General features: G+C 37.5%; 5 protein-coding genes across 6 annotated transcripts; 2 read left to right on the forward strand and 3 right to left on the reverse strand.

Annotated features, from left to right (window-relative positions):
• Window positions 1-64: 64 nt before the first annotated feature.
• On the reverse strand, window positions 65-3806 carry LOC137715952 (uncharacterized). Its single transcript, XM_068455320.1, has 7 exons — window positions 3473-3806; window positions 3237-3321; window positions 2418-2567; window positions 1875-1948; window positions 1638-1756; window positions 853-936; window positions 65-573 (listed from the first exon to the last, which is right to left on the reverse strand). Exons 2-7 carry the CDS (start codon window positions 3241-3243, stop codon window positions 522-524), a joined length of 486 nt encoding a protein of 161 aa, XP_068311421.1. The 5' UTR covers window positions 3244-3321; window positions 3473-3806; the 3' UTR covers window positions 65-521.
• Window positions 3807-4915: 1109 nt separating this feature from the next.
• On the reverse strand, window positions 4916-7992 carry LOC137715136 (pentatricopeptide repeat-containing protein At2g32630-like). The gene is made up of 2 exons (XM_068454373.1): window positions 6868-7992; window positions 4916-6617 (listed from the first exon to the last, which is right to left on the reverse strand). Exons 1-2 carry the CDS (start codon window positions 7942-7944, stop codon window positions 5562-5564), a joined length of 2133 nt encoding a protein of 710 aa, XP_068310474.1. The 5' UTR covers window positions 7945-7992; the 3' UTR covers window positions 4916-5561.
• A 2220-nt stretch (window positions 7993-10212) lies between these two features.
• Window positions 10213-11916, forward strand: LOC137716444 (uncharacterized). 2 transcript variants are annotated; one of them, XM_068455903.1, is made up of 4 exons: window positions 10213-10411; window positions 11076-11289; window positions 11368-11503; window positions 11724-11916. In XM_068455903.1, exons 2-3 carry the CDS (start codon window positions 11128-11130, stop codon window positions 11500-11502), a joined length of 297 nt encoding a protein of 98 aa, XP_068312004.1. In that variant the 5' UTR covers window positions 10213-10411; window positions 11076-11127; the 3' UTR covers window position 11503; window positions 11724-11916. The 2 variants fall into 2 exon arrangements, with proteins under 2 accessions (XP_068312004.1, XP_068312006.1); XM_068455905.1 differs by having other exon boundaries at window positions 11080-11289.
• An 84-nt stretch (window positions 11917-12000) lies between these two features.
• On the reverse strand, window positions 12001-13787 carry LOC137714358 (uncharacterized). Its single transcript, XM_068453594.1, has 7 exons — window positions 13705-13787; window positions 13083-13147; window positions 12944-12996; window positions 12775-12854; window positions 12594-12704; window positions 12389-12509; window positions 12001-12261 (listed from the first exon to the last, which is right to left on the reverse strand). The coding sequence occupies exons 1-7, from the start codon at window positions 13785-13787 to the stop codon at window positions 12076-12078; spliced, it is 699 nt and encodes a 232-aa protein (XP_068309695.1). The 3' UTR covers window positions 12001-12075.
• Window positions 13788-20259: 6472 nt separating this feature from the next.
• LOC137714718 (F-box/kelch-repeat protein At3g06240-like) lies at window positions 20260-21680 on the forward strand. The gene has a single exon (XM_068453861.1). The coding sequence runs from the start codon at window positions 20402-20404 to the stop codon at window positions 21647-21649; it is 1248 nt and encodes a 415-aa protein (XP_068309962.1). The 5' UTR covers window positions 20260-20401; the 3' UTR covers window positions 21650-21680.
• The last annotated feature ends 803 nt before the right edge of the window (window positions 21681-22483 follow it).

A 22483-nucleotide genomic window follows, 5' to 3' on the forward strand; every position in this document is an offset into this window, starting at 1 on the left:
AAATCTAGCATTCCAGTTTTGTGTAGAGAATTTTTCAATACTCGTTTGTCTATTGTGTCGCCAACTAAGATCACACGTAAGCAAAAAGGGGGCCACTCGCGCCGCGTCAGCAAACTTTACGGATGTTGGTAATGTTAGGCTCGGAAGTTGAGTTCGTGGAGTTGAGCAAGTCTCGGTGGGAAGGTGAGGTTCAAATGATAGCCCCTCCAGTGAGCAAAACAATTAAGCCTAACTTTTATGTCACAATCTAACAATTAATTTCAAGTAACATTCAAGATGCTCGCTAATCTACCGCTCGGCCGCTGGCCATTCACATCTTCATTATGGTTTTTCGAAGTACATTATTGCACAATCATTCAAGAGCACAAGAGTTTCTGACAAATACGAATCCTTAGAAACTGAGTACATGATAAAAATATTAGCCAGACCCACATCAAGCATATCAACAGGTCGATTTCCACAAATGCAGCATGAAACTTGACCGGAAAACCCATATTACCATAGTCAAATGCCCCGCTAGCTTAGTCCGTTTTCCTGGTCTCCATTCCCTGCTTCAAGGACTCCAACCTTTTCCTGCACAGTTATTGCAATGCTATTGAGGATAGAGGTCTATACATTAGTTAGACTGTATGATGACAGGCGACGGCTCATCAAATATGAATCAATAGGCATGGTCGTGTGGATAAAAACAAAACTGAATGAGTAATGGATAATAATTCATCAAATACCAAATCTATCAATCGATTATTTACCAGTTGATACATGTGCAGTAGAGAGCAATCAAGTATTGGTTGTCAACAACTCCTTTCAAGAGTACTCACAAAAAATGCAATTATTTGCAAGATAACTTACTTGGTATCTGCAAGGCGACCATGCAAACTCCATCTCTGGCGAAATCCGTCTATGCCTTCGAGTCCACTAGCAAGAATCAAGCGCCTATAGAAACACAATGAGTTCGAAAGTCAATTGATGCTTAAGCTTCATATAAATACTGGGGAGAAAGCAAGACATACTAAAACAATTGTGGTTCTATAAAGCTAAAAAGACAACAATACCAGTGTCACCCATGGAATTGGGTAACCAGAAGACTGTTTAAGATTTCAAATATAACACCGGAATATGCAACTTTTAGATCAGTTAGCTCTCTACAAAGCTTGTCCACAGAACTTCAAAAAGGGTATAGCTTAGGCAGACAACCAGGAAAATCTTACTTGGAGCTAAAGCTTGTACACAACTCTGGAAATTTGAAATTTTTGTAACCCCTGAAACATAACTAAAGCAAAAACAGTGCAGCAAGTCAAACTAACCATTCCCATCGGCAGATGCACAGCGCACACGAACGTGTAAATGCAAATAAATCAAGGAACCATTATCTTGTCATAGGGCCTACGGACTGAAAGATGACCTTATGCATGCACTCTAGAATTGGGAGGCATTAAGAAGTTAGGATGTAACTAAGGGACGATATTTCAAGAAGGGGAAGACAGAACAGGGCTGTAAGAGTACTAACAACAAAGCAAATAAGGTGGAAGCTAGGCTGACTGGTGAGGCCTACAACTCATTACTTAGAGTTAAAAAACTACATGATAGTACGACTACCAAGCAAGGACCCCTTGACTAACCATTTGAGAACATACCTATCTAATGATGTGACGCCTTTTTCGAGCTGAGAAGCTCTTTCCTTTGCTTCATTTAAAGGCATTGATAACCCTAATTTGCACTCACTGTCCTGAAGTCGTCTTCGTAGTTCTTTATCCTGCAATTCAGTACAAACAAAAACGAAACAGCAGAAAATCAAATTCTCAATCCTACCTCAATACAAGAAATGAACATTGGAGAGATGCAGAAGATAAAAATCATAGTAAATATCTCACCCTTTTTTCAGCGCACTGTTTATACATAACAAGCTCATCTTGACAGAAAGGCTCAATATCATTGATTTGCAGACCTGCAGTATAAAGCATAATCACTACAATATACCACATACCAACAAAACTTTATGGTCCAAGTCAACAAGATAAGATCTACAAGTTACGGCGGAGTTGTTCCAATTTCCAACAAGAAAGTACCATATCATCATAGGTATCTATGTGTCAATTTTTCCAACATTCAAGAAACTGATTCAGCCTATGTATAATTTTTAGGATGTAAAAAGGGAAAATGCACCAAAAATTCAATCAACTTTTAGCACGTGCATGCGTAGATCCACCGTTGGCATAGACTGGAAGAAGTTGTTGACTTATACATACTGAATTTAGGGGTTATTGACAAGGAGAATGGATATCCCCAACTCCAATTATTTTAAATGCTTAACACGGAGATGGCCTACAGACTAGGAATTTGAAATACTTTCATTTTGAATTTTGGAAAAAACAGTTTCCTCAATCTCACAACAGAAATAAAAACCCAGAACTTACACAAAAATAGATTCCTCAAAACCCCATCACACAAGTCAACACCTTCCAGCACATGAGAAGCAATTTCTGGTGGAATAATTGGTGATGGTGGGCCTGTCATCAGGTCATCGCCGACCAAAATAGTTTCCTCCATACTTGGCTGTGAATCAACTGAAGCCCAAAAAGGTAACAACAAAATCCTGATTATAACTCAGTCAAAAATGTAGACAATAATCATTGCCTTGAAAATTTACCATCGTTTCAACAATACAGAAAGGAAATAACAAAAAATAAAGAGATATTTCAGGACATGAAGTGTTTCGATTGAGGTAGATACTCAAAGCAAGAGCTCGTTATAAATTGTACAGGCAATAAATAAATAATATGATACTCGAAAAAAACGTCATCAAGTAGCTGTTTATAAGCAATGGTTATTCTTTAACTATTAATCAATTCAATAATGTGGAACAACCCCTTATAAACCATCCATCAATAAATTAGAAAAATTAGTAAAGTAAGATGGAACGAGCCCTTGTCGAAGAAAGAGTTCCCTTTTTTCAATTTCCATTTCCATTTCCAAGCCACTGGAACAAAAAATCTCAAAAGCATCAAATAGCCTATGGAAACTGATGTCTCAGCATATTGCTATATATAGGCAAGTATAATAGAGAAAGAAATCATCTTGAGTGTAAGGAATTTTAGACAATGTGGGAAAATCAGACTGCTACCCCAGAACACTAATAGGTTTTAATTTTCATCAAACTAACGCTTATGAGAAGTAAAAATTGTCACAACGAACACACATAAACTAGAGAGCAAGGTAGCAGTTTTTACACATACCATCCATGGCTGCTTTCTTGTTTTTGACTTTCGCCGACCAAAACCCGAAACCCAATACAGACTTAAGTGCCTAAAGTCAGGCAACCTGGAATTCAACGAGATGAAAGAAAATTGAGTAAAGTATACCTGTTGGAAGCGTGGGTGGGGCATTTCATCAAACACCTTGCGGGCATTGTGAGTCATGTCCAAAACCAATCAAGGCAGATGGTAGAGAAAATGTGAAGAAAAGAACGAACCGGAAGGTTGTAGCACAAATGACAGCAAAGATTGATCAAAGCTACTCGTGGAGGTGGAGCGACTTCAATCACCAGAGACATATATATTATGGAGGGAGAGAGCCGTTAAGATCGTGAAAATGTTTGCACCACTACGAAAAGTTGGTAAACTAATATTGCACCGTCACTCATTTTACGATGAACATAATATCGTTTGTTAAAAATATATATATCAACAGTAAAAGAATAAATAAATATATTTTTGAATGTTTTAATTTCCATCTTTGATATCAAATTCAAAGATAGATAATCATGAATTCTTGACTCGTGGGGGACTAAGAGAAGGACAATCTGTTTTCTTAACGTAAGTTTTCTTTTGCATGACGCATTGTCGATGCTCGTCAATGAACCAAAACAAATAGGCTTCGTTGGGTATAAAGAATTCAATTGAAATGGAAAAGCAACTATTTACCAAAGAAGAGTTATTCGTGGACTAGAAGGGAGAAGTTTCTTTCAAGTATTCTCTTGAGGAAATTGTAACAATGATTTCTCAACTTTAACTCAATTGGAGTAATGATCTCTCAACTAAAGATCAGTACCCATTGGTCTCTTAACTCGTCAAAATATGAAACTATGATCATTTTCGTCAACTCCATTAAAACTTGCGTCACTTCATCGTGATTATGATCCAAATATCAATCAAATCACAGATCAGAAGTTGTATAGCATGGTTTCAACATGGTGAATTATCTTCTCTAAATCTCTGTTCATTTCTCTTGTACGAGAGTATCGAGTGCTTTGACTTGTTGATGGCTATGAGCCTTGTCCAGAAGATTTTCTCCATGATAATGGTGGCAGTCTTTCTGACAAGACTTATCCTAATGGTGCACGAATCAATTACGACCGAAGTGTGCTAATAAAATATGAAGAATCTGTGTTAGTACGTAAGATAAAATATTGCATTTAAGTTTCTCCAATATTTCACATAAGAATCGGATGGATTCAGGTTAGTATTCCAAGCAAGGTGACACATTTTACAAGCACCACACTTTGTTTATCTCAACACTTCATAACATAGACTGGTTGAGAGTAACAACAGTTAGACATTCTTCTAAAGCGTACAAATCAAGCAATACTCAAGGTTTTTTTAGGATCATCGGTTAATACTAGCGTTGTACCGTAGCAATACATTCTTCTAAGATTATAAAGGTACTCGAATACGTGTGTGATATGTGTTTAAAACGGTATTTGAAGTCTGAAATTCAGCAATCTCTGAGACATTGGAACCTTCTTTGCAAAAACCAAGTTACCCCAAGCCCTCAATTGGACACCCCCAAACCATTTGAAAGTTGAGCATGGCAGCCGATATACTGTCCCAACACAAATACTAGAACCGCTTGGAACTATGTCAAGTTCAGTGACATTTTCTTGCAGTAGGAGCACTGAACCAGATTAAATTACTGGTGCTAAACTTGTCGTTGCAATAAACAACAAAGTAAACACAAACAAGATCATTTAAAAGGGAAAAAAATCGAAAAATAAGTCGAGCAGAAAAAGTGCACGACTAGAGCCTGTGAACCCTAAACTTCTTACAGAAGTTGTGATGCTGTGTATAATAATTGTTCCAACAAAACCTATCAGTCGAAATCTAGAATAATAATCTGTATTTGGAAAATGAGTTTTACATTAGTTATAATCACGTAGTGAGTTGAAGATGAAGGTGAACCTGATAGTAGAAAGGGCCGATAGATGCATCGGCAACAACCCAATGTTATGCTTATTCAATGGCCCAATGGTGAACCTAGCGAGCTGAACGTGAAGGTGAACCTGATGAATAAAGATGATTGCAAGAATGAATCACCTTATGTCATTTAGCACATCAAAACAATTTATTACCAATTCTGGCTCCAAAACCCGACTTGCATTCTGTCCATATGAGCATGGGAAACAAGGTAAATATCATAATATTGTAATGCACCGAACAGAATATGCTAACTCCTTTTATCTTACTACATGTGGCCAAACAGCTATGAATTCCTAAAGCTACAAAACATCTTAACAGCGGTCTTGCAGCCAAACTACTGTGAAGCATCTGTTGATGGCCATCAAACTATCTTCTCATTGAGGGCCTTTTGCGCCCAAAAGCTTGAGATGCCATTAGTGCCACCTTAAGTGGCTCTGACGCAGTAAAACCCTGGGCCACCATCAGGTCGTGTACCCTATGAGCATCCTGCACAAACCCACCAGCTATAAGCCCGTTTATGATCCTCTCAAACTCCTCTGAACCCAATTGATCCTTCTTAGCCTCCAATACTCCCAAAGCTTGGAGTGCCTTTTTCTCGACTCCAGCTTTAGCATACATATCAAAAAGGCCTATATGAACTTTCAGAGGAGGAGCCTCACCCTGCTCGGCAATTTTTCCCAATAGCTGCTCAGCCTCACCAACTAGCTGCAATTTACCCAACCAATCTATAAGAACGGAGTAAGTGGCAACTCCAGGCTCAAATCCATCCTTTTCAAGCTGCATTAACAGATTCAGCGCTTTATCCAGTAAATTCTTTTTTTCGTAAGCAGCAAGCATGCTTGCAGTGCATCTGTCATCAGGCCTGTGCCCAACTTTCATCATGTAATCAAAGTTGCTCCTTGCCTGGTCAGGGTCACCAGCTTTCCCGTATGCTTCGACAAGCAGTGTACAAGACTCCAATGTTGGCTGGAACCCTGCAAACTGCATAATATTGGCAATTCGTCCAGCTCCACCAATATCACCACGTTGTGCAAATGACCGAAGCAATGCCATGAAGATTTCTTTTGTGGGTTGGATATCTCTTGCTTCCATCTCTCTCATCAACGACTCCCCTAATTTTGGTTGGCCAGCATTTACATATGCCATGATCATCGAATTGTAGACCTTGACATCAGGTTTGAAGCCCTGGCTCCTTAAGCTTTCGAATGCTTGTTTGGCACCGTCAAGATTGCCTACCTTGCTGTACATGTGAACCAAACTAGTGGCAGTTAAAATATCAGGTATGATACCATTTTGATTCATCTTCTTCAAAATTCTCTCAGCATCTTCGAGATGGTTCTCTTTTGCATGGGCATCAATGAGCATCGAGTAATCACGAATGTTTGTCTGGAAGGATTTCTCATCCAATACAAGTTCTGCCACCTACAAAACAATTCCTATATACTCAACAACTAAAAATGAAATACATATATCTTATCAAGCCACATACATGCATAAACTCAACTCACCCCACCATATCCCTAGAATATTTTCATCAAAACAGTATATAACCTCTTACATTATTTTCATAAAATAGCAGTAGATAACAAAATCTACATTTTGATAACGAATGTAACGCGGATATAGCATATAATATCCAACGAAAGAGAACAAAAAAGAGCGTAGTGTGTACCTTGAAGTATAATGCAGTGTTTTGCTCTTTCAACCTATAAAGCAAATTGAGCCAATCAACCCGACTAGGATGAAGTAGCTCTACCCATTCAGCTAAAAGCGGAGACTGGTCATCCGCCACATTCGATTGAATAATATTCTCAGTAACCAATTTACATTTTCCGGATATGGGTTTCGGTTCCTGAGGCCAAGTGATCTCTTCAGCCTCATGGATTCTATTAGCCACATCAAACCACTTGGGGTCAGACAGATCAAGACCATAAATGTTGTACTTGATCTTCCCTCGCCTCTTGGGAAGCGAAACAACCTCAGATTTCACCTCTTCCCCTGTGGTTTCACCTTGCATTCCCTCTACTTGCTCCCCTGCTTCCTCCGCCTTCTTGTCCTCCCCTCGAAGCCGCTCCAAGCTCTGATAAAACTCAGCCTCCTCCATCTTCTCCTGAGCCCACTTGAACCTCAGCTCCCTAAGCATATCCCCTCGAATTCCGACTTCACCGGCGAATCTACACATCTCCTTCACTTCCTCTTCCTGCAAAAACCCCTTCATTTTCTCCTTCTTCGCTTCCCTCTTCATGTCCTCCAACACCATATTGCTCACCTCCCACACCGTCTTCCATAAATCCTCACTAAAATCATCCAATGGCGTCGACCCTGACGTGCCCAGCATCTGCTCAATGCCGCCCTTCTCCATCTCCGCCACAACTCTCTCCACAATAATCAACAGCATGCCGTCGACGGTAGCCTTATCGGAACCCGGGTACGATTCGGAGAGCTTCTGCCGCATGATCCACACGAACCGGGACAAGAAATCGTTAACGGCTCCGTCTTCCTCCTGCTCGGAATCCTCGGAATCAACCACCTGAGCTTGAGCAGAGTGTATGAATCGGTGAAATGGAGAAAAGGGTTTTGGGAAATTAGGGTTCTTGATGGGTTTAGAGCCGCCATAGCTCGGTGGACGAAACGTCAGAGGAACCGGGTCTGCTGCCATGGTTGTGAAAGCATAGAGCGATCGCAACCTTCCCCTGATAACTGAAGCATTGGTTACTGCTTGCCCGGAAATCAAGTGCCGCAAATTCATTTCTCAGAGAAGAGAGATGCTGCCTGCTGAGAGACTCTGAGGAGAGGGCTTTTGGGGTTTTTACTTTTAAATTTTATTTTTTATTTTTTTTTATTTTTTATTTTTTAAATTTCGTAGGGTTTTGCTCTCCGTTAATGAGTTATTACTGATTTGCCCCTTAATCTGTTCTTTAGTCTCATTTTTAATGTTCTTGTTGCAACGCATATGTCTTGGTGCAGTTAATTAACCTCTTGTTCCACCGAAATTACTCTACATACCCAAAAAGTTTATTTTTCACTTTATTTTTACATAATTTCAATATTGAATGCCTATAAATTAAAAAAAAAAAAATTAGTGTATTTAAGACCAACTCCAATGGTGGGCTAAAAGCTAAATTACCCCTTCAAATCCAACCCAAGGGAAAAATTTGGGCTAAATGCTAAATGTTAAACCAAGGCTAGATTCCCCCCAAAATTTAGCCCAGAAATCGGTGTGGGCTCCATCAAATCAAGTGAAAAAGGGCGTTTGTTCACCAAACGCAGCCCACCCAATCGCCCAACTCGCGCAACGCGCAACCCCTCAGACAGCGAGGGCCCCACCCATATGGGCCTGTTGGCCACGTTCCGCAGCGCCTCCAACGGCTACTTCCATCCAATGGTCATGATCTATAGGCCGTTGGTTAATCCAATGGCCTAGATTCATTTTTTTTTGTTTTTATATTTATATATTATTGAATTCAACGGCTGAGATCGAATATAATCAAATCTAATGGTAAAAAAAAAGATCTAACGGTCCATATTTAAATCCAACGGCTAAAATAATTAAAAGAAATTATTTAACTCAAAATTCACCCAAAAACTCTATAAATATCTATGTATTTGTTCAAACATCCAAACAAAACTCAATTTTCTCTTACAATTCTTCCAATTTATCTTTCTACCATTTCTTTCAATTTCCAAATTGTTCAACATGGCAAGAGAGCATATTAGAGGTCGTAATTGGAGCTGTGAGGAAGATGTTGCTTTATGCTTGGCATGAGTTTCTGTTAGCGAATATGGTACAGTTGGCACAGATCAAAATAAAAAAGTTTTGTGGGATAAAATCATTGCAAAGTTTCAAGAAAACTGGAACGGTGGTGGGCGGGATGGTGGTGGTGTTTATGATCGGTGGAAGACTATAAACAAAGTATGCACTTTATGGAAGGGAAGCTTGGAGAGAGCCGTAGTTGGCATGCCTAGTGGAAGGAGCGTCATAGAAATTGTGAGTTTTGTTCTTGATATTTTATTTGTCATGTACATAATATTAATTTGCAACTAATTATTTTATGTATTTTTTGCATAGGGTGACAAAGCAATGGAAATTTACAAGATAAGAGTAACACCAAAAAATCAAGTTTTTAAGTTGCAACATGCTTGGGACGTCCTTAAGGATTGTCTGAGGTGTGGAACTGATGCGGACCAGCAATGCAGAAGATTATTTCAACGTGAAGCCGCACACACAAATGTTGGAGATGAAGGTGTCGATGAAATGACCCCATCTTCTTCTTTTGCAAGGCCTCCAGGAAGAGATAAGCAAAAGGAAGCAAAGAGAAAATGAAAGTTCCAAGATCCGATGAGTGGACACTTTACTACCAGAATTGCAAAATTGAATTAAACCCATAGCACTCGCCAAAAAGAAACGGCCCGAATGCGTTTACAAATGAAGGAAATCTCAGATAGGTAGCAAGATAGGTTTGAAATTAATTTGATGATGGAGGACCTCAGCAAATACACACCAGAGAGGAAGAAGTTCTTACGTGGTAAACAAAAGGAAATTTTGTGAAAGTCTACCTCAAGGAGTATGTTTCAAGATGATGAATCCTCTGAACCCTATATCCCAATTTAGTCACCTGCCGTCTCTTTATGAATTATGTGCTTTATTAATTAAATTTATTAATTGTTGTTTGTATTAAGTTTATGTAATTTATTAATTATGTGGTTTATGAATTATCGGTCGTATTAGGTTTATAATTTTTCAATACTTATCGGAATTAAAATTTTTTTAGATTAAAATGTTCATAAAATTAATTTACGACAGTCTATATATTAAAAAAAAGAATTTAATTTTAATAATCCTGGTCTAAAAATTTTAGGCTAAAAGGGTTGAAGTAAAAAAGCTGTTTTTGAGTTACAAGCTAAATTTTTCAGACTAAAAAATTTGACTTTTAACCCAATTATTAAAGAAGGTCTAACCCATTCATATATAAAAAATGGAAGTAAACGATAAAATATATATGAGAATATGCATACACACACCCATCGTTTTGTCGCCGAAGGTTTTAGACACCCGCCGTCTCTTTCATTTCATCTCTATTTTCTCCGTCGGCCCCTAAAGATTTCTATCAAATTTCGATCCATTGGAGTCGCCGTCGACAGCCCGACTTCACTCTTCTCTCCGTCGTCTTTCACTGTCGAGCCACCGCTGCATTACTTTTCCGGCCGTTTTGCAGGTACAGTTTAGATTTCTTGAAATTTTCTATTTTTCTTTGGTTTAAATTTTGGCGACAAACATGAAATATTTCTGAAATCTTGTAATTATGAGCATTCACTGGCGATTTGATGTCTGTGCTATACAAAACTGTAGTAAAATCTTTCTGAGTTTTTATAATTTGCATAAATGAATTATTTCTTCCCAATGAATTTTGTAATTTTTGTTTGTATAGTTTCACTTTCTCATTGTATAGGAAAGCAGCATTTGCGATTCAAATCTCGGTTAGGGTTAGAGAAGTGAGAATCCACTCTTTCATAGGTGTGGCTTCATGCCGTTTTCAATGGATTGGCTTGGCATGAATATTTAGGGATGGATATTTGTTCTTGAGGTATTTCTTAAAATGGGCCATTTTAAGTATGGATCACGGCATTGTTGTTTGATTTTTTGATCGCTGTGAATTAGATTTGAATATCTTTGATCTTCTTTTTCATCTGTTCCGTAAAACATATCATCCAAGTAACTACATGGACTTGAATCGACTTCTGGAATAATGCTGAGAAGTACGATACAGAAGTAATGACCATTTTAGTTCACTTGTATGCTAGTCGGACTGTAGAGTTTAGGGTTATGCGTGATTTGACCTGGTTTGGAGTTTGATTCTATGTTGGTTTTGAGATGCTCAGGAAGGTCCTCAAGAGGTCAGCGGTAAGCGTTGCTTGTTAGAGTTTGACAGAGATGAAAACGGTGGTGGGGATGGTGGTTTCCAATAAGATGCAGAAATCAGTGGTGGTGGCAGTGGACAGGCTGTTCCATCACAAGCTCTACAACCGATACGTGAAGAGGACCTCCAAGTTCATGGCCCATGACGAGCACAATCACTGCAACATTGGCGACCGAGTATGTCCCTGTCTCTGTCTCTGTCTTTCTAATTATTTAATTCTTATTAATTTCATCATAAGCAAACTATTTCATCAGGTTCGATTGGATCCCTCGAGGCCTCTGAGCAAGCGCAAGCATTGGGATGTGGCTGAAATCCTCACCAAAGCACGCATCTACCAGCCTCCTGTACCATCAGATTCACCTTCAGCTTCAATTCAGTCTAATTCTTAAGGTATTGTTCATTCCAACTGCTATTATGTTTCCTTTCTTCAACTACGATTAGCTCTTTTTTCGAAGTTGGTTTGAATACTCCATAGTTCACCTTTTTCCCTAAACCCTTTGCCAACACAAGACTCCTAAATGTAAGTTTTGAAGTCCCAAAGCATTTTCAAGACAAATATGAACCATTCTGACATTTAGAACTATAATCTCTCCTTCATTTTTTCTGGCAGGTGAAAATTTTTGATGACCGTCCTAGAGTTTGTCAAGACGTTAGATTTAGCCAAATCCAAGTTCCCGGTATTTTTTGAGTATTTTGTTTGTATGGGTGAATGTTTTCTCTTACAATCCAGAACCTAATCGTGTACTGAATTTTCAAACCAGATACTCTGGATAAATCCCATAATTGCAATCAATGTTCATTAAGAGAGGTCTTTTTTTATTTATTTATTTATTTATTTATTTTTTTTATGGAAATTCAGTATTTACGTTGTGATACGCTTCAAACAAACGAAAAATGTCGTCGTACTCCTGCTTTCACAATGAAAAGTATGACAGGATGATTGGAGTATACTTCGATAAATTTCATCGACGCCTGTATTCATCTCCACAGTCGCCGATCACTTGAAGGAGATTCTTCCCTTTCTTTGTGACTTCCTTTATGCTGCTTCTATCTTCCTCGTCAAGAGTAAGCGAAAACACTGCGTTGCAGTCTTGGATGTGTTCCGACAGCCCGAGTCTAACGCCTACCATTGATCCTGTCACTGCCTGCTGCAATTTTAACAAGCCAAACACACACAAATCATGACTTAAACTGCAACTGATGCAAAACAATTTTTGAGGTTAAACAGAACCCGAAAATTTCTGATTTCGCAGCAACGTTGAGGTCCAACTTTACCTGATCTAGAACGTATTTCACAGCAACGTTGGCGATCGAGACCCCGTGTTTAGTAGCAATGCCCTTGATTGTCTGAAGAAGAGCTTGGAAAAGGCTCCAACCTCCCCAGGCATCGACCATATGCCACACATTACAAATGGAGTAAGAATGGATCGAAACAGATAAAATGCGCATAACATATTGATCGAGTTCAAGACTCCATACCCGTTTATACTTTTGGAGGGAGGGAGTATTTAACGGAGGCCCGGCAAAAGTAATGTTCACGTTGGTATTGAGGAACTTTTCCGATAATAGGCCACCCATTACTGTCCCATACCTGCAACAGAAGGTATTAGAATAACAAAATTGGCTGAGAGAGAGGGAGAGAGAGAGAGAGAGAGTGAGACGTTATAAGTTTGACTCCCGTAAGCTGACAAAGCTCCGCCATTTTCTGTTGAGGTCGCATGTCGACAATAGAATGTTGGACCTGATTACATTGTATGAACGTGATTATAAAGCACAAGGAGATGCACAGCATACTTCCATGAGAACAATCAAGATTCGAAACAAACATACCTGATTGCTTACGACAGGAATCTCATTTTCTAAGGCGACCGTCTTAATTTTACCTGCGAACCAGTAGCTGAAGTAATGCAATCAAACCTTGAAATGATAGTCGATGTTTTAGTTCAAGTTACAACAGTAATTCACCAACCACCTTCTTTCAAATCTGTAAGGTGCTTTAGTGCGTCGAGGTAACTAGTATTTGCATAATCCCACCTATCTCAAGTAGAAAGGCAAATTCACCCTCACAAGTCATTCACTTTATAATCACAAATCATTAAATGACAAAAATCAAGCAACGGTTCCAGCAAGATTTCAATCTTTTTTTTGTCTGCAACTATTCTACATAGAAAAAAATATTAGAGAAATCAACTCTTCAAACCATATTTTGTGGCCCACAGGATTTGCGGTAGATGGTTAGATTCCATTTTTTATGCTTTAAAAAAAGAATTCAACTATCAACTAACACATCATGTAATTTATATACAATATGATCTAAAAAGATGACATTTCTAACATCACCCTTACGGCCTTACCACATTTGTTCTCGTGAACTATGTATAGTTCTCTATGCTTAATTTTTGCAGTGATGTAATCGTTGTTATTAGAATTTTTGCTCTACCATGTCATGTTGTTTCTTGTATTAAACCGTTTATATATATAAAGATTATCGATATTTAATACCTTCGACCCTAAGAAGTTGAGGGCCGCAGAGACCAAACCAGTCTAACAAAACCCTAGTGAAAACAAGAAAAACGTCTTACGTCACATACTTCTCCAAAGCAACCGATCTACCTGTTAAGAGTTGTCCCACAAGGTTTGCTATGTGCTTATATGATCTTGGGCTACTCCCCATATTGCCAATTGGTTTTATGGTGGAACCTCAATTTCATCATGGTATCATAGTAGGTTGTCTCACGTGTGAAGCCCAATGGTTACACGCGCTCCACGTCACCCAGTTGTTGCTCACGTGTAGGCTTGAAAATCCGCCACACGTGCGGAGGCGTGTTGAGAGTTGTCCCACATTGGTGAGGGGCAATGTTTGCTATGTGCTTATATGATCTTGGACTACTTCTTATATTGCCAATTGATTTTTTGGTGAAACCTCAATTTTATCACTACCATCACCAAACTCAGAAAGAAAACCAAATGCATGCACCAGCATCAGCACCTGCTATCATCAAACTGATTTGTTTGTTTATTTACCATAGAAGTATGTCATCAATCATCAAACTCTGAATAGTACTATGGATATCTGTTTCCTTATGGGGCTATTTAATATGCATAAATGCTGCAGAAATTGTTCTAATTTTTATGGATTCATATGATCCTTTTTTAGATTTTTTTAATCTGTTTTTGTTTCTGCCTGTATGAGGGAATACTAGGACATACAAATAAAATATGTCTCTTCTAATAAACCAACATATGAAAAAAATTTAATAATCATTGAGATGTTTTCTTCCATGCATGAATGAAACTACAAGCTCCTCTCTTATTGATAGGCATGGGAAATATGGTCAAATTAAGTTATCCTCCATAATTGATGTTGACAAGGCTTAAAAAAAATAATCAAAACCAACGAATATAGAGAATTTTACTTTCGTAATGCAGAGAACATTACTATAGTATTCACGTGAACTGTCTTTAGTCACGTCATTCTTTTGTTGTGATACAACTGTTGCTGTAATGTCTCGTGAACTATTTGTGCTTATGTATAGCTTTTGCAGTGATGTAACCATTCTAGTTTCTATAATAATGTAACCGTAGCTGCACAACTCTTGTTAAATATCTGCAGCTCTAGCTAACTTTCATATTGATGTAAGCGTTGCTGCATTTTTCCCGTGAACTATATGTGGTCCTGTCTGGCTTTTACAGTGATGTAACCGTTAATCTAGGATCTCTTGTGAGTTGGTTTTTATTTTATCTAGGATCTCTTGTGAGTTTGTTGGACTATGTCCCGTCTTGGTCTCTTAAATAAGTTAATGTCGAAATTTTTGGGATTCATACCGAGCCAATCCAAAACCTTTCGGTACGAGAATCGAGATTACATATTCAGGGGTTCGGAAATCCCAAACAAAACAGATAAAATATATATATATATATATATATATATATATATATATTGGTTGCATACATGTGTATATATATTGGTTGCATACATGTTGAATGTTGAATTTAAGTAGTCTGATAATAGACTATATTAGAAATAGAAGTATGAAATTTCAAATTGGTATAAAGTAAAAAGCCTAAATTTCAATTGATATGAAATTGGGGAACAAAATTTTAGGCCAAACGCCTAAATTTTAGCCCACAACCCAAATATTCCAAATTTTAACCCAAAAGCCCAAAACCGAAAATCAAATCCTGATCCATCCTGAAATATTGAAACCATTTCGGGAATCTTGAAAATTAGGAATACCGAAATTTTAATTTGGGATTGGTCTTCAAATTCCAGTCTCGAAAATTTTCGATCTGGGATCCGGGATCCCATTTTCGATTTAGGATCGCATACCGAACCATTCTTACTGTAAAGGATGTCTAAATGTGTTATTGTGAATAGTTTTATTATCATTTTCCCCTTATTGCGGCTGCCAAACTAGAACACGCTTAGGCTTCTCATTGTGATTAACTATTTCTAGTATATTATATATAATAAATAAATAAAAAGAATTCATCAGTATTTATCTTGGGCCTGAAAAGTTGAGGACCGCAGAGACCAGCCCAGTCAAACATAAGGCTAGCAAAAACAAGAAAAATATAGACTTAGATTATTTCCATTCCAGCAGTGATTGGATTAACAAATTTTGAGGTTTTGATACTCATAAACATGTTATTATTGGTTCTGATAATATTCCCAATTGGTATAAATTTTGATAACTCAAGGCTAAAATCTGAGTAGAATTTTAACTGTGATGGTATTTGCCTTGAACATGCAGTTTTTCCGTACCTTGTCTGAAATAATCATGTTATCGAAATGCTTCTGAAAGCTTACTTTAGAGCTAAAATTTATGTTTTACAGTTTGCTACAGATCTTCAAACAAGAGAGTTATATGCAGATCTTATGAATATGCAAATGAATATGAGGAATAGTACTGACTAGGATTACACCTTGTTACTAGTTAATGAAGAGGAGATTAGATTTGATTCTGTCTCGGCTTTTATTGTTTGCAACTACTCTACAGAGAAAAAAAAAAATATTAGGAAAAGCATCTTTTCAAACTATATTTTGTAAACCGCATGATTGACAGTTAATGGTTGGATTCCTTTTTTAATGATTTAAAAAATGAATCTAACTATTAACCGCCACGTCATGTAGTTTATATAAAATATGGTCTAAGAATATGACTTTTCTAGCATCATCCTTACTACATTAGTTCTCGTGAACTATCCATAGTTCTCTCTGCTTAATTTTGTGGTGATGTAATGGTTTGTACTAGTTAATGAAGAGGAGATCATCTTTGGTTCTGTCTCGCTTTTGTTGTTTGCATTTAATCTACAGAGAAAAAAAATTAGGGAAATCATTTTTTCAAACCATATTTTGTAAACCGTAGTTGATGGTTGGATTCCATTTTAATGATTTAAAAAATAAATCTAATTATCAACTGCCACGTCATGTAGTTTATATAAAATATGGTCTAAAAAGATAACCTTTCAAGCATCATCCTGACAACATTCAATAGTTCTCTATGCTTAATTTTGTAGTGATGTAATCGTTCTTGTAAGAATTTTTCTCTACCTTGTTATGTTGTTTTTCGTATTAAACCGTTATATATATATATATATATATATATATATATAGATTATCGATATTTAAGATCTTCGACCGCGTTGTTCGTATTGGATCCTAACAAGTTGAGGGCCGCAGAGACCAACCCAGTCTAACAAAACCCTAGTGAAAATAAGAAAACCGTCTTACTACACATACTTGTCAAAAGCAACCGATCTACTGTCACCAAACTAGCTCAGAAAGAAAACCAAATGTTGTGAAAGCATCAGCACCTGCCATCATTAAACTGTGAAAACTAAATAAAATCTGTTTGTTTATTTTCTATGGATGTATTTCATTATCAAACTCTGAGTAGTATCATGGATATCCGTTTCCTTTGGGGGTATTTACTATGCATAAATGCTGTAGAGATTGTTCTAATTTTTATGGATTCATATGATCCTTTCTTAAATTTTTTAATCTGTTCTTGTTTGTGCCTGATCTCTATAAGGGAATACTAGGACATACAAATAAAATACGTTTCTTCTAATAAATCAAGATATGAACACAATATAATAATCATTGAGATGTTTTCTTCTATGCATGCATGAAACTACAAGCTCTTCTCTTATTAATAGGCATAGAAAATATGGTCAAATCACCTAAGTTATCCTCCATAATTGATGTTGACAAGGCTTAAAAAATAATCAATACCGACAAAATATAGAGAATCTTACTTTCGTAATACAGAGAACGTTACAACAGTATTCGCGTGAACTGTCTTTAGTTATGTCATGCTTTTATTGTGATGCAACTGTTGCTGTAATGTCTCGTGAACTATTGTGTCTTTGTTTAGCTTTTGCAGTAATGTAACCGTCCTAACTTTTGTAGTGATGTAATTGTTGATGAATTGCTCTCAAGAACTATGTATATGGTTTCGACAATTTTATAGTGACGTATTCATTTTTGCAGTTTTCCCGTGAGCTATATGTGGTTTTGTCTAACTTTTATAGTGATGTAACTGTTACTCTAGGATCTTTTGTGAGTTGGTTTTCATTTTATCTAGGATCTCTTGTGAGTTTGTTGGACCATGTCCCCTCTTGGTCTCTTAAATAAGTTAATGTCGTAGATTGTGAAGTATGTCTAAATGTGTTCATGTGAATAGTTCTATTAACATTTTACCCTTACTGCTGCTGCTAAACTAGAACACGCTTAGGCTTCAAATGTTAGTTGGATTCCTAATATTCCAGATTTTATTTGATACTGGTAGTAAATCGTAATGGATGCTCCAAAAGCTTCTCATTATGATCAACTATTTCTAGAATATTTTATAAATAAATAAAAAGAATTCATCAGTATTTGTCCTGAAAAGTTGAGGCCCATTCAGATATAAGACTAGCAAAAACAAGAAAAACATAAGACTTAGATCGTCTCCTTTCCAGCAGTGATGGGATTAACAAATTTTGAGATTTTGATACTCGTAAACATGCTATTATTGGTTCTGATAGTGCCCAATTAGTATAACTTTTGCTAACTCAAAGCTAAAATCTGAGTAAAATTTTAAATTTGAGGCTATGTGCCTTGAATATGCAGTTTTTCCATACCTTGCCTGAAATAATCACGTTATTGAAATGTTTCTGAAAGCTTACTTTAGAGCTAAAATTTATGTTTTACAGTTTGCTACCAGATCTTGAAACAAAAGAGTTATAAGTAGATCTTATTAATATGCAAATGCATATGAGAAGTATTACTGACTAGGATTACACTAGTGACTAATATATCAGAGATTGACTGATAAGGATTTACAAGGTCATATAAATAAAATCTGTCTTATTTTGATAAAACAAGATTTGAACCAAATTTAAGAATCACTAAGATGTTTTCTTCTGTGTGTGCATGAAACCACCAGCTTTCTTATTTGTAGGCATGAATATGACTAGATTACCTAGTTATCCTTACATAATTGATGTTCATACGGATAAAATCCTAAAGTTAAAATAATCGTTTCAAGGAAAATACACTGAATCTTGCCTTTGCAATGCAGTAACTGTTACTGCAGTATTCGAACTATCTTTGGTTCTCACTTTTGTTGTTTGCAACTATTCTACATAGAAAAAACTAGGGAGATTATCTTTTAAAAACACATTTTGTAAGCCACATGATGTGGCAGTGATGGTTGGATTTCATTTTTAATGATTTAAAAAAAAATCCAACTATCAACCGCCACGTCATGTAGTTTATATAATATATGGTCTAAAAAGATGGTCTCTCTAGTATCACTCTTACTACATTTGTTCCCGTGAACCATCTGTAGTTATCTCTGCTTAATTTTGCAGTGATATTTTCTGTAAGAATTTTTGCTCTACCATGTCATGTTGTTTCTCGTCTTAAAACGTTTGTATATATAAAGATTATCGATATTTAATATCTTTAACGGCGGCGTTCGTCTTGGACCCTAAGAAGTTGAGGACCGCAGAGACCAACCCAGTCTAACAAAACCCTAGAAAACAAGAAAAACGTCTTCACATACTTCTCGAAAGCAACCGATCTACCATCACCAAACTCAGAAAGAAAACCAAATGCATGCACAAGCATCAGCACCTGCCATCATCAAACTGATGTGTTTGTTTATTTACTATGGATGTATCTGTTTCCTTATGGGGGTATTTACTATGCATAAATGCTGTAGAGATTGTTTAAATTTTTATGGATTCATATGATCCTTTTTTCAGATTTTTTTGAACTGTTCTTGTTTCTGCCTGATCTGTACAAGGGAATACTAGGACATACAAATAAAAAATGTCTCTTCTAATAAACCAAGATATGAACAAATTTAATAATCATTGAGATGTTTTATTCTATGAATGCATGAACTACAAGCTCCTCTTTTATTAATAGGCATGGAAATTATGGTCAAATTACCTAAGCTATCTCCCTAATTGATGTTGACAAGGCCTAAGAAAATAATCAATACCGACAAAATTTAGAGAATCTTACTTTCATAATGCAGAGAATGTTACAGCAGTATTCACATGAATTGAGAACGTTACAGTAGTATTCACATAAATTGAGAACGTTACCGTAGTATTCAGGTGAAATGAGAATGTTACAACAGTATTCACGTAAATTGTCTTTAGTCACGTCATTTTTTTTGTTCTAGTGCAGCTGTTGCTGTAATGTCTCATGAACTATTTGTGGTTCTGTACAACTTTTGCAGAGATGTAACTGTTCTAGTTTCTATACTAATGTAACCGTAGCTGCACTGATCCAGTTAACTATCGGCGACTCTTGCTAACTTTTATATTGATGTAAGCGTTGCCGCAGTTTTCTCGTGAACTATTTGTGGTCCTATCTAATTTTTGTAGTGATGTAACCATTAATGTATAATCTCTTGTGAGTTGGTTTTGATTTTTTTTGAAATATGCTATGTTGGGACCTTTATGCAACAATCTTTCCTCAACCATGCCATGCTGCTTTTGTTGGACCATGTACCCTTTTGGTGTCTCTTAAATACTAATGGATGCTCTAAGAGCTTCATTTTGTAATTAACTATTTATCCTTTGATGTATTTAAATTTTAAAAAGAAAAGAATTTATTGGTATTTATCTTGGGTCTCGTAAAACTTGGGCCTGAGGACGGTAGAGACCAGCCCAGTCAAACATAACTTTAGCAAAAACAAGAAAAACGTTTTGCTTCACATGCTTACAGAAAACAACAAAAGCTCCAGCTATCGTCATAAAAAACTCTGCAACAAAACCAAATGAATGCACCACCACCTGCTGCCATCATCAAAAACTAAGCACAAACCCCCACATGCAACACCTTCCATCATCCAACTGATAAAAACCCAACCAGAAATCAATTTCAGATCGACCCAAATCATGGAGCAGCAGACCGTGGTGGAAAACAAGCCCAACCTCCCAACGGAGATTATTTCGGACATCCTCTCACGGCTCCCGGCCAAGTTGCTCTGCCGGTTCAAGTGTGTCTCAAAGACCTGGATTTCTCTGATCACCGACCCCAGCTTTGCCCAAGTTCACTACAAAAAACTCTGTCAGAATGATGAAGTGCTTTCCCAAAGAAGAAGAGTTGCACTCGTTGATCCTGGGCTGAACTCAATTTACTCTTTTGACCTCGACGAGTTCCTCGTTCGTAACGACGACGTCCGTGATTTTCTCTTGGTCTCTGAGGAGGAGATGGAGTGTGTTTACAGCAGTGACAGCCCAGAAAACTTTGTAACGTTGGTGTCTGCATGCAAGGGTTTGCTGTTTTTTGCATTGCGGAATTTGGAGATGTATTTACTCAACCCTGCAATAAGGCAGTCCAAGAAAATCCCTATACCGCCGGAGTTTGGCGTGGGGGTTTGCTCTAAGTACCTCTTTGGGTTTGGATTTGATGACAATGCTGATGATTACAAGGTAGTTTTTGGGCGGTGCTTCGAGGATGGGATTGATTTCGGTGTCCATGGGGTGAAAACGGGTGCATGGCGTGTGATCGAGGGGCGGTTTCCCTACAGAAGGATTTTCAATGACGATTCGAAGGGAACTTTGTTGAATGGGGGCTTCCATTGGTTGACGAGAAGAACCGGAGGACAAACTCCGACGATCATGTCCTTCCGTTTAGAGGAGGAGGAGGTTCGAGAAATTCAAATGCCAAGTGATTTTGTTGAGGAAGATTTTACTTATTATAGTCTTGGGGCGTTCAGGGGATGCCTGTGTGTGTCACTATGGACTCTGCAAGATGTAGGACAACATGAGTTTTGGGTGATGAAGGAATATGGAGTGAGAGAGTCTTGGACCAGAATCAAGCTCTCCCTTACCATGATCGATTCTGGCAATATAATGCCTACCCCATACCAGAAGAACGATCATGATATGTTGTTCGCCAAGTGGGTTAGTGAATTGTGCTTGTACAATTTCAATGATCACAGCTTTCTCACTCTTCCGATTCCCCAATTTCATGAACTTCGCGATGCTGAGGTCTACTTGGAGAGCGTTGTTTCGCCTAATTAGTGTCACCATGTTGACAAAGAACATCAAGGAAAACAAGGTACTCCCATTTTGTATCCTCGCCTGTAATTTAGATGTATTGTTACTGTGTTAGTTGCGTAAGGCTCATATTTAAAATACGTGACGAGGAGATTTTGCAGTTAAGTTGATTGATTATGTTATTAATGATGTTTCTTTCAGATACATATTCTTCCTGTTACCTGTAGTTTGCTACAGAAGTTGTGAATCGTACTTTCTTTTGTTTTGATTTCATCACATGTGGTCCTGTCTCTTTCCATATGTCAAAACGTCAGCCTCAGGCCTCAGTACCCAAATCAAAGCCATGGTCGAATTGGATGTTTAGTTTTCTCATAAACAAATCTCATTCAGGTAATCCGTACATAATAACCCTGACAGGGACAGGGGCAGCCTTCGGGCTTACGTGTTAACAAAACATACAGTTAGTCTATAATATTTCAAGTTTTTTCTGATTCATTTTATGACTGGCTCAAATTTCCCAAAGAATTATTAGACGAGATCGTAAGTGCTTTAATTTGCTCATACACTCAATTATTGTGGATGTAAATGCCTCTCAAGGTGATGTTTTCTTGTCTGTTGTTGAAGGAAACTCACTGAAGAAAATGCACTAGGGATACTCAGCAGCTTGAAGCTATGGCAACATCGGAATCAAGTCTTCGAGGTTTGGGGGGCAGTTTCAGAGCTTTCCAAAGAGACTAAGCAACGAGTTTGAGTTGATGATGTTTCTCAGGCCTACTGTAGTTTACTTGTAGTGTCGTACCATGCTGTCCCGTTTGTAGTAAGTTCAGAAAACCTTATGCTACTTGTGTTTGTTGAAGT

Source organism: Pyrus communis, chromosome 14 (assembly GCF_963583255.1).
Source record: "Pyrus communis chromosome 14, drPyrComm1.1, whole genome shotgun sequence".
NCBI classification, from domain to species: domain Eukaryota; kingdom Viridiplantae; phylum Streptophyta; class Magnoliopsida; order Rosales; family Rosaceae; genus Pyrus; species Pyrus communis.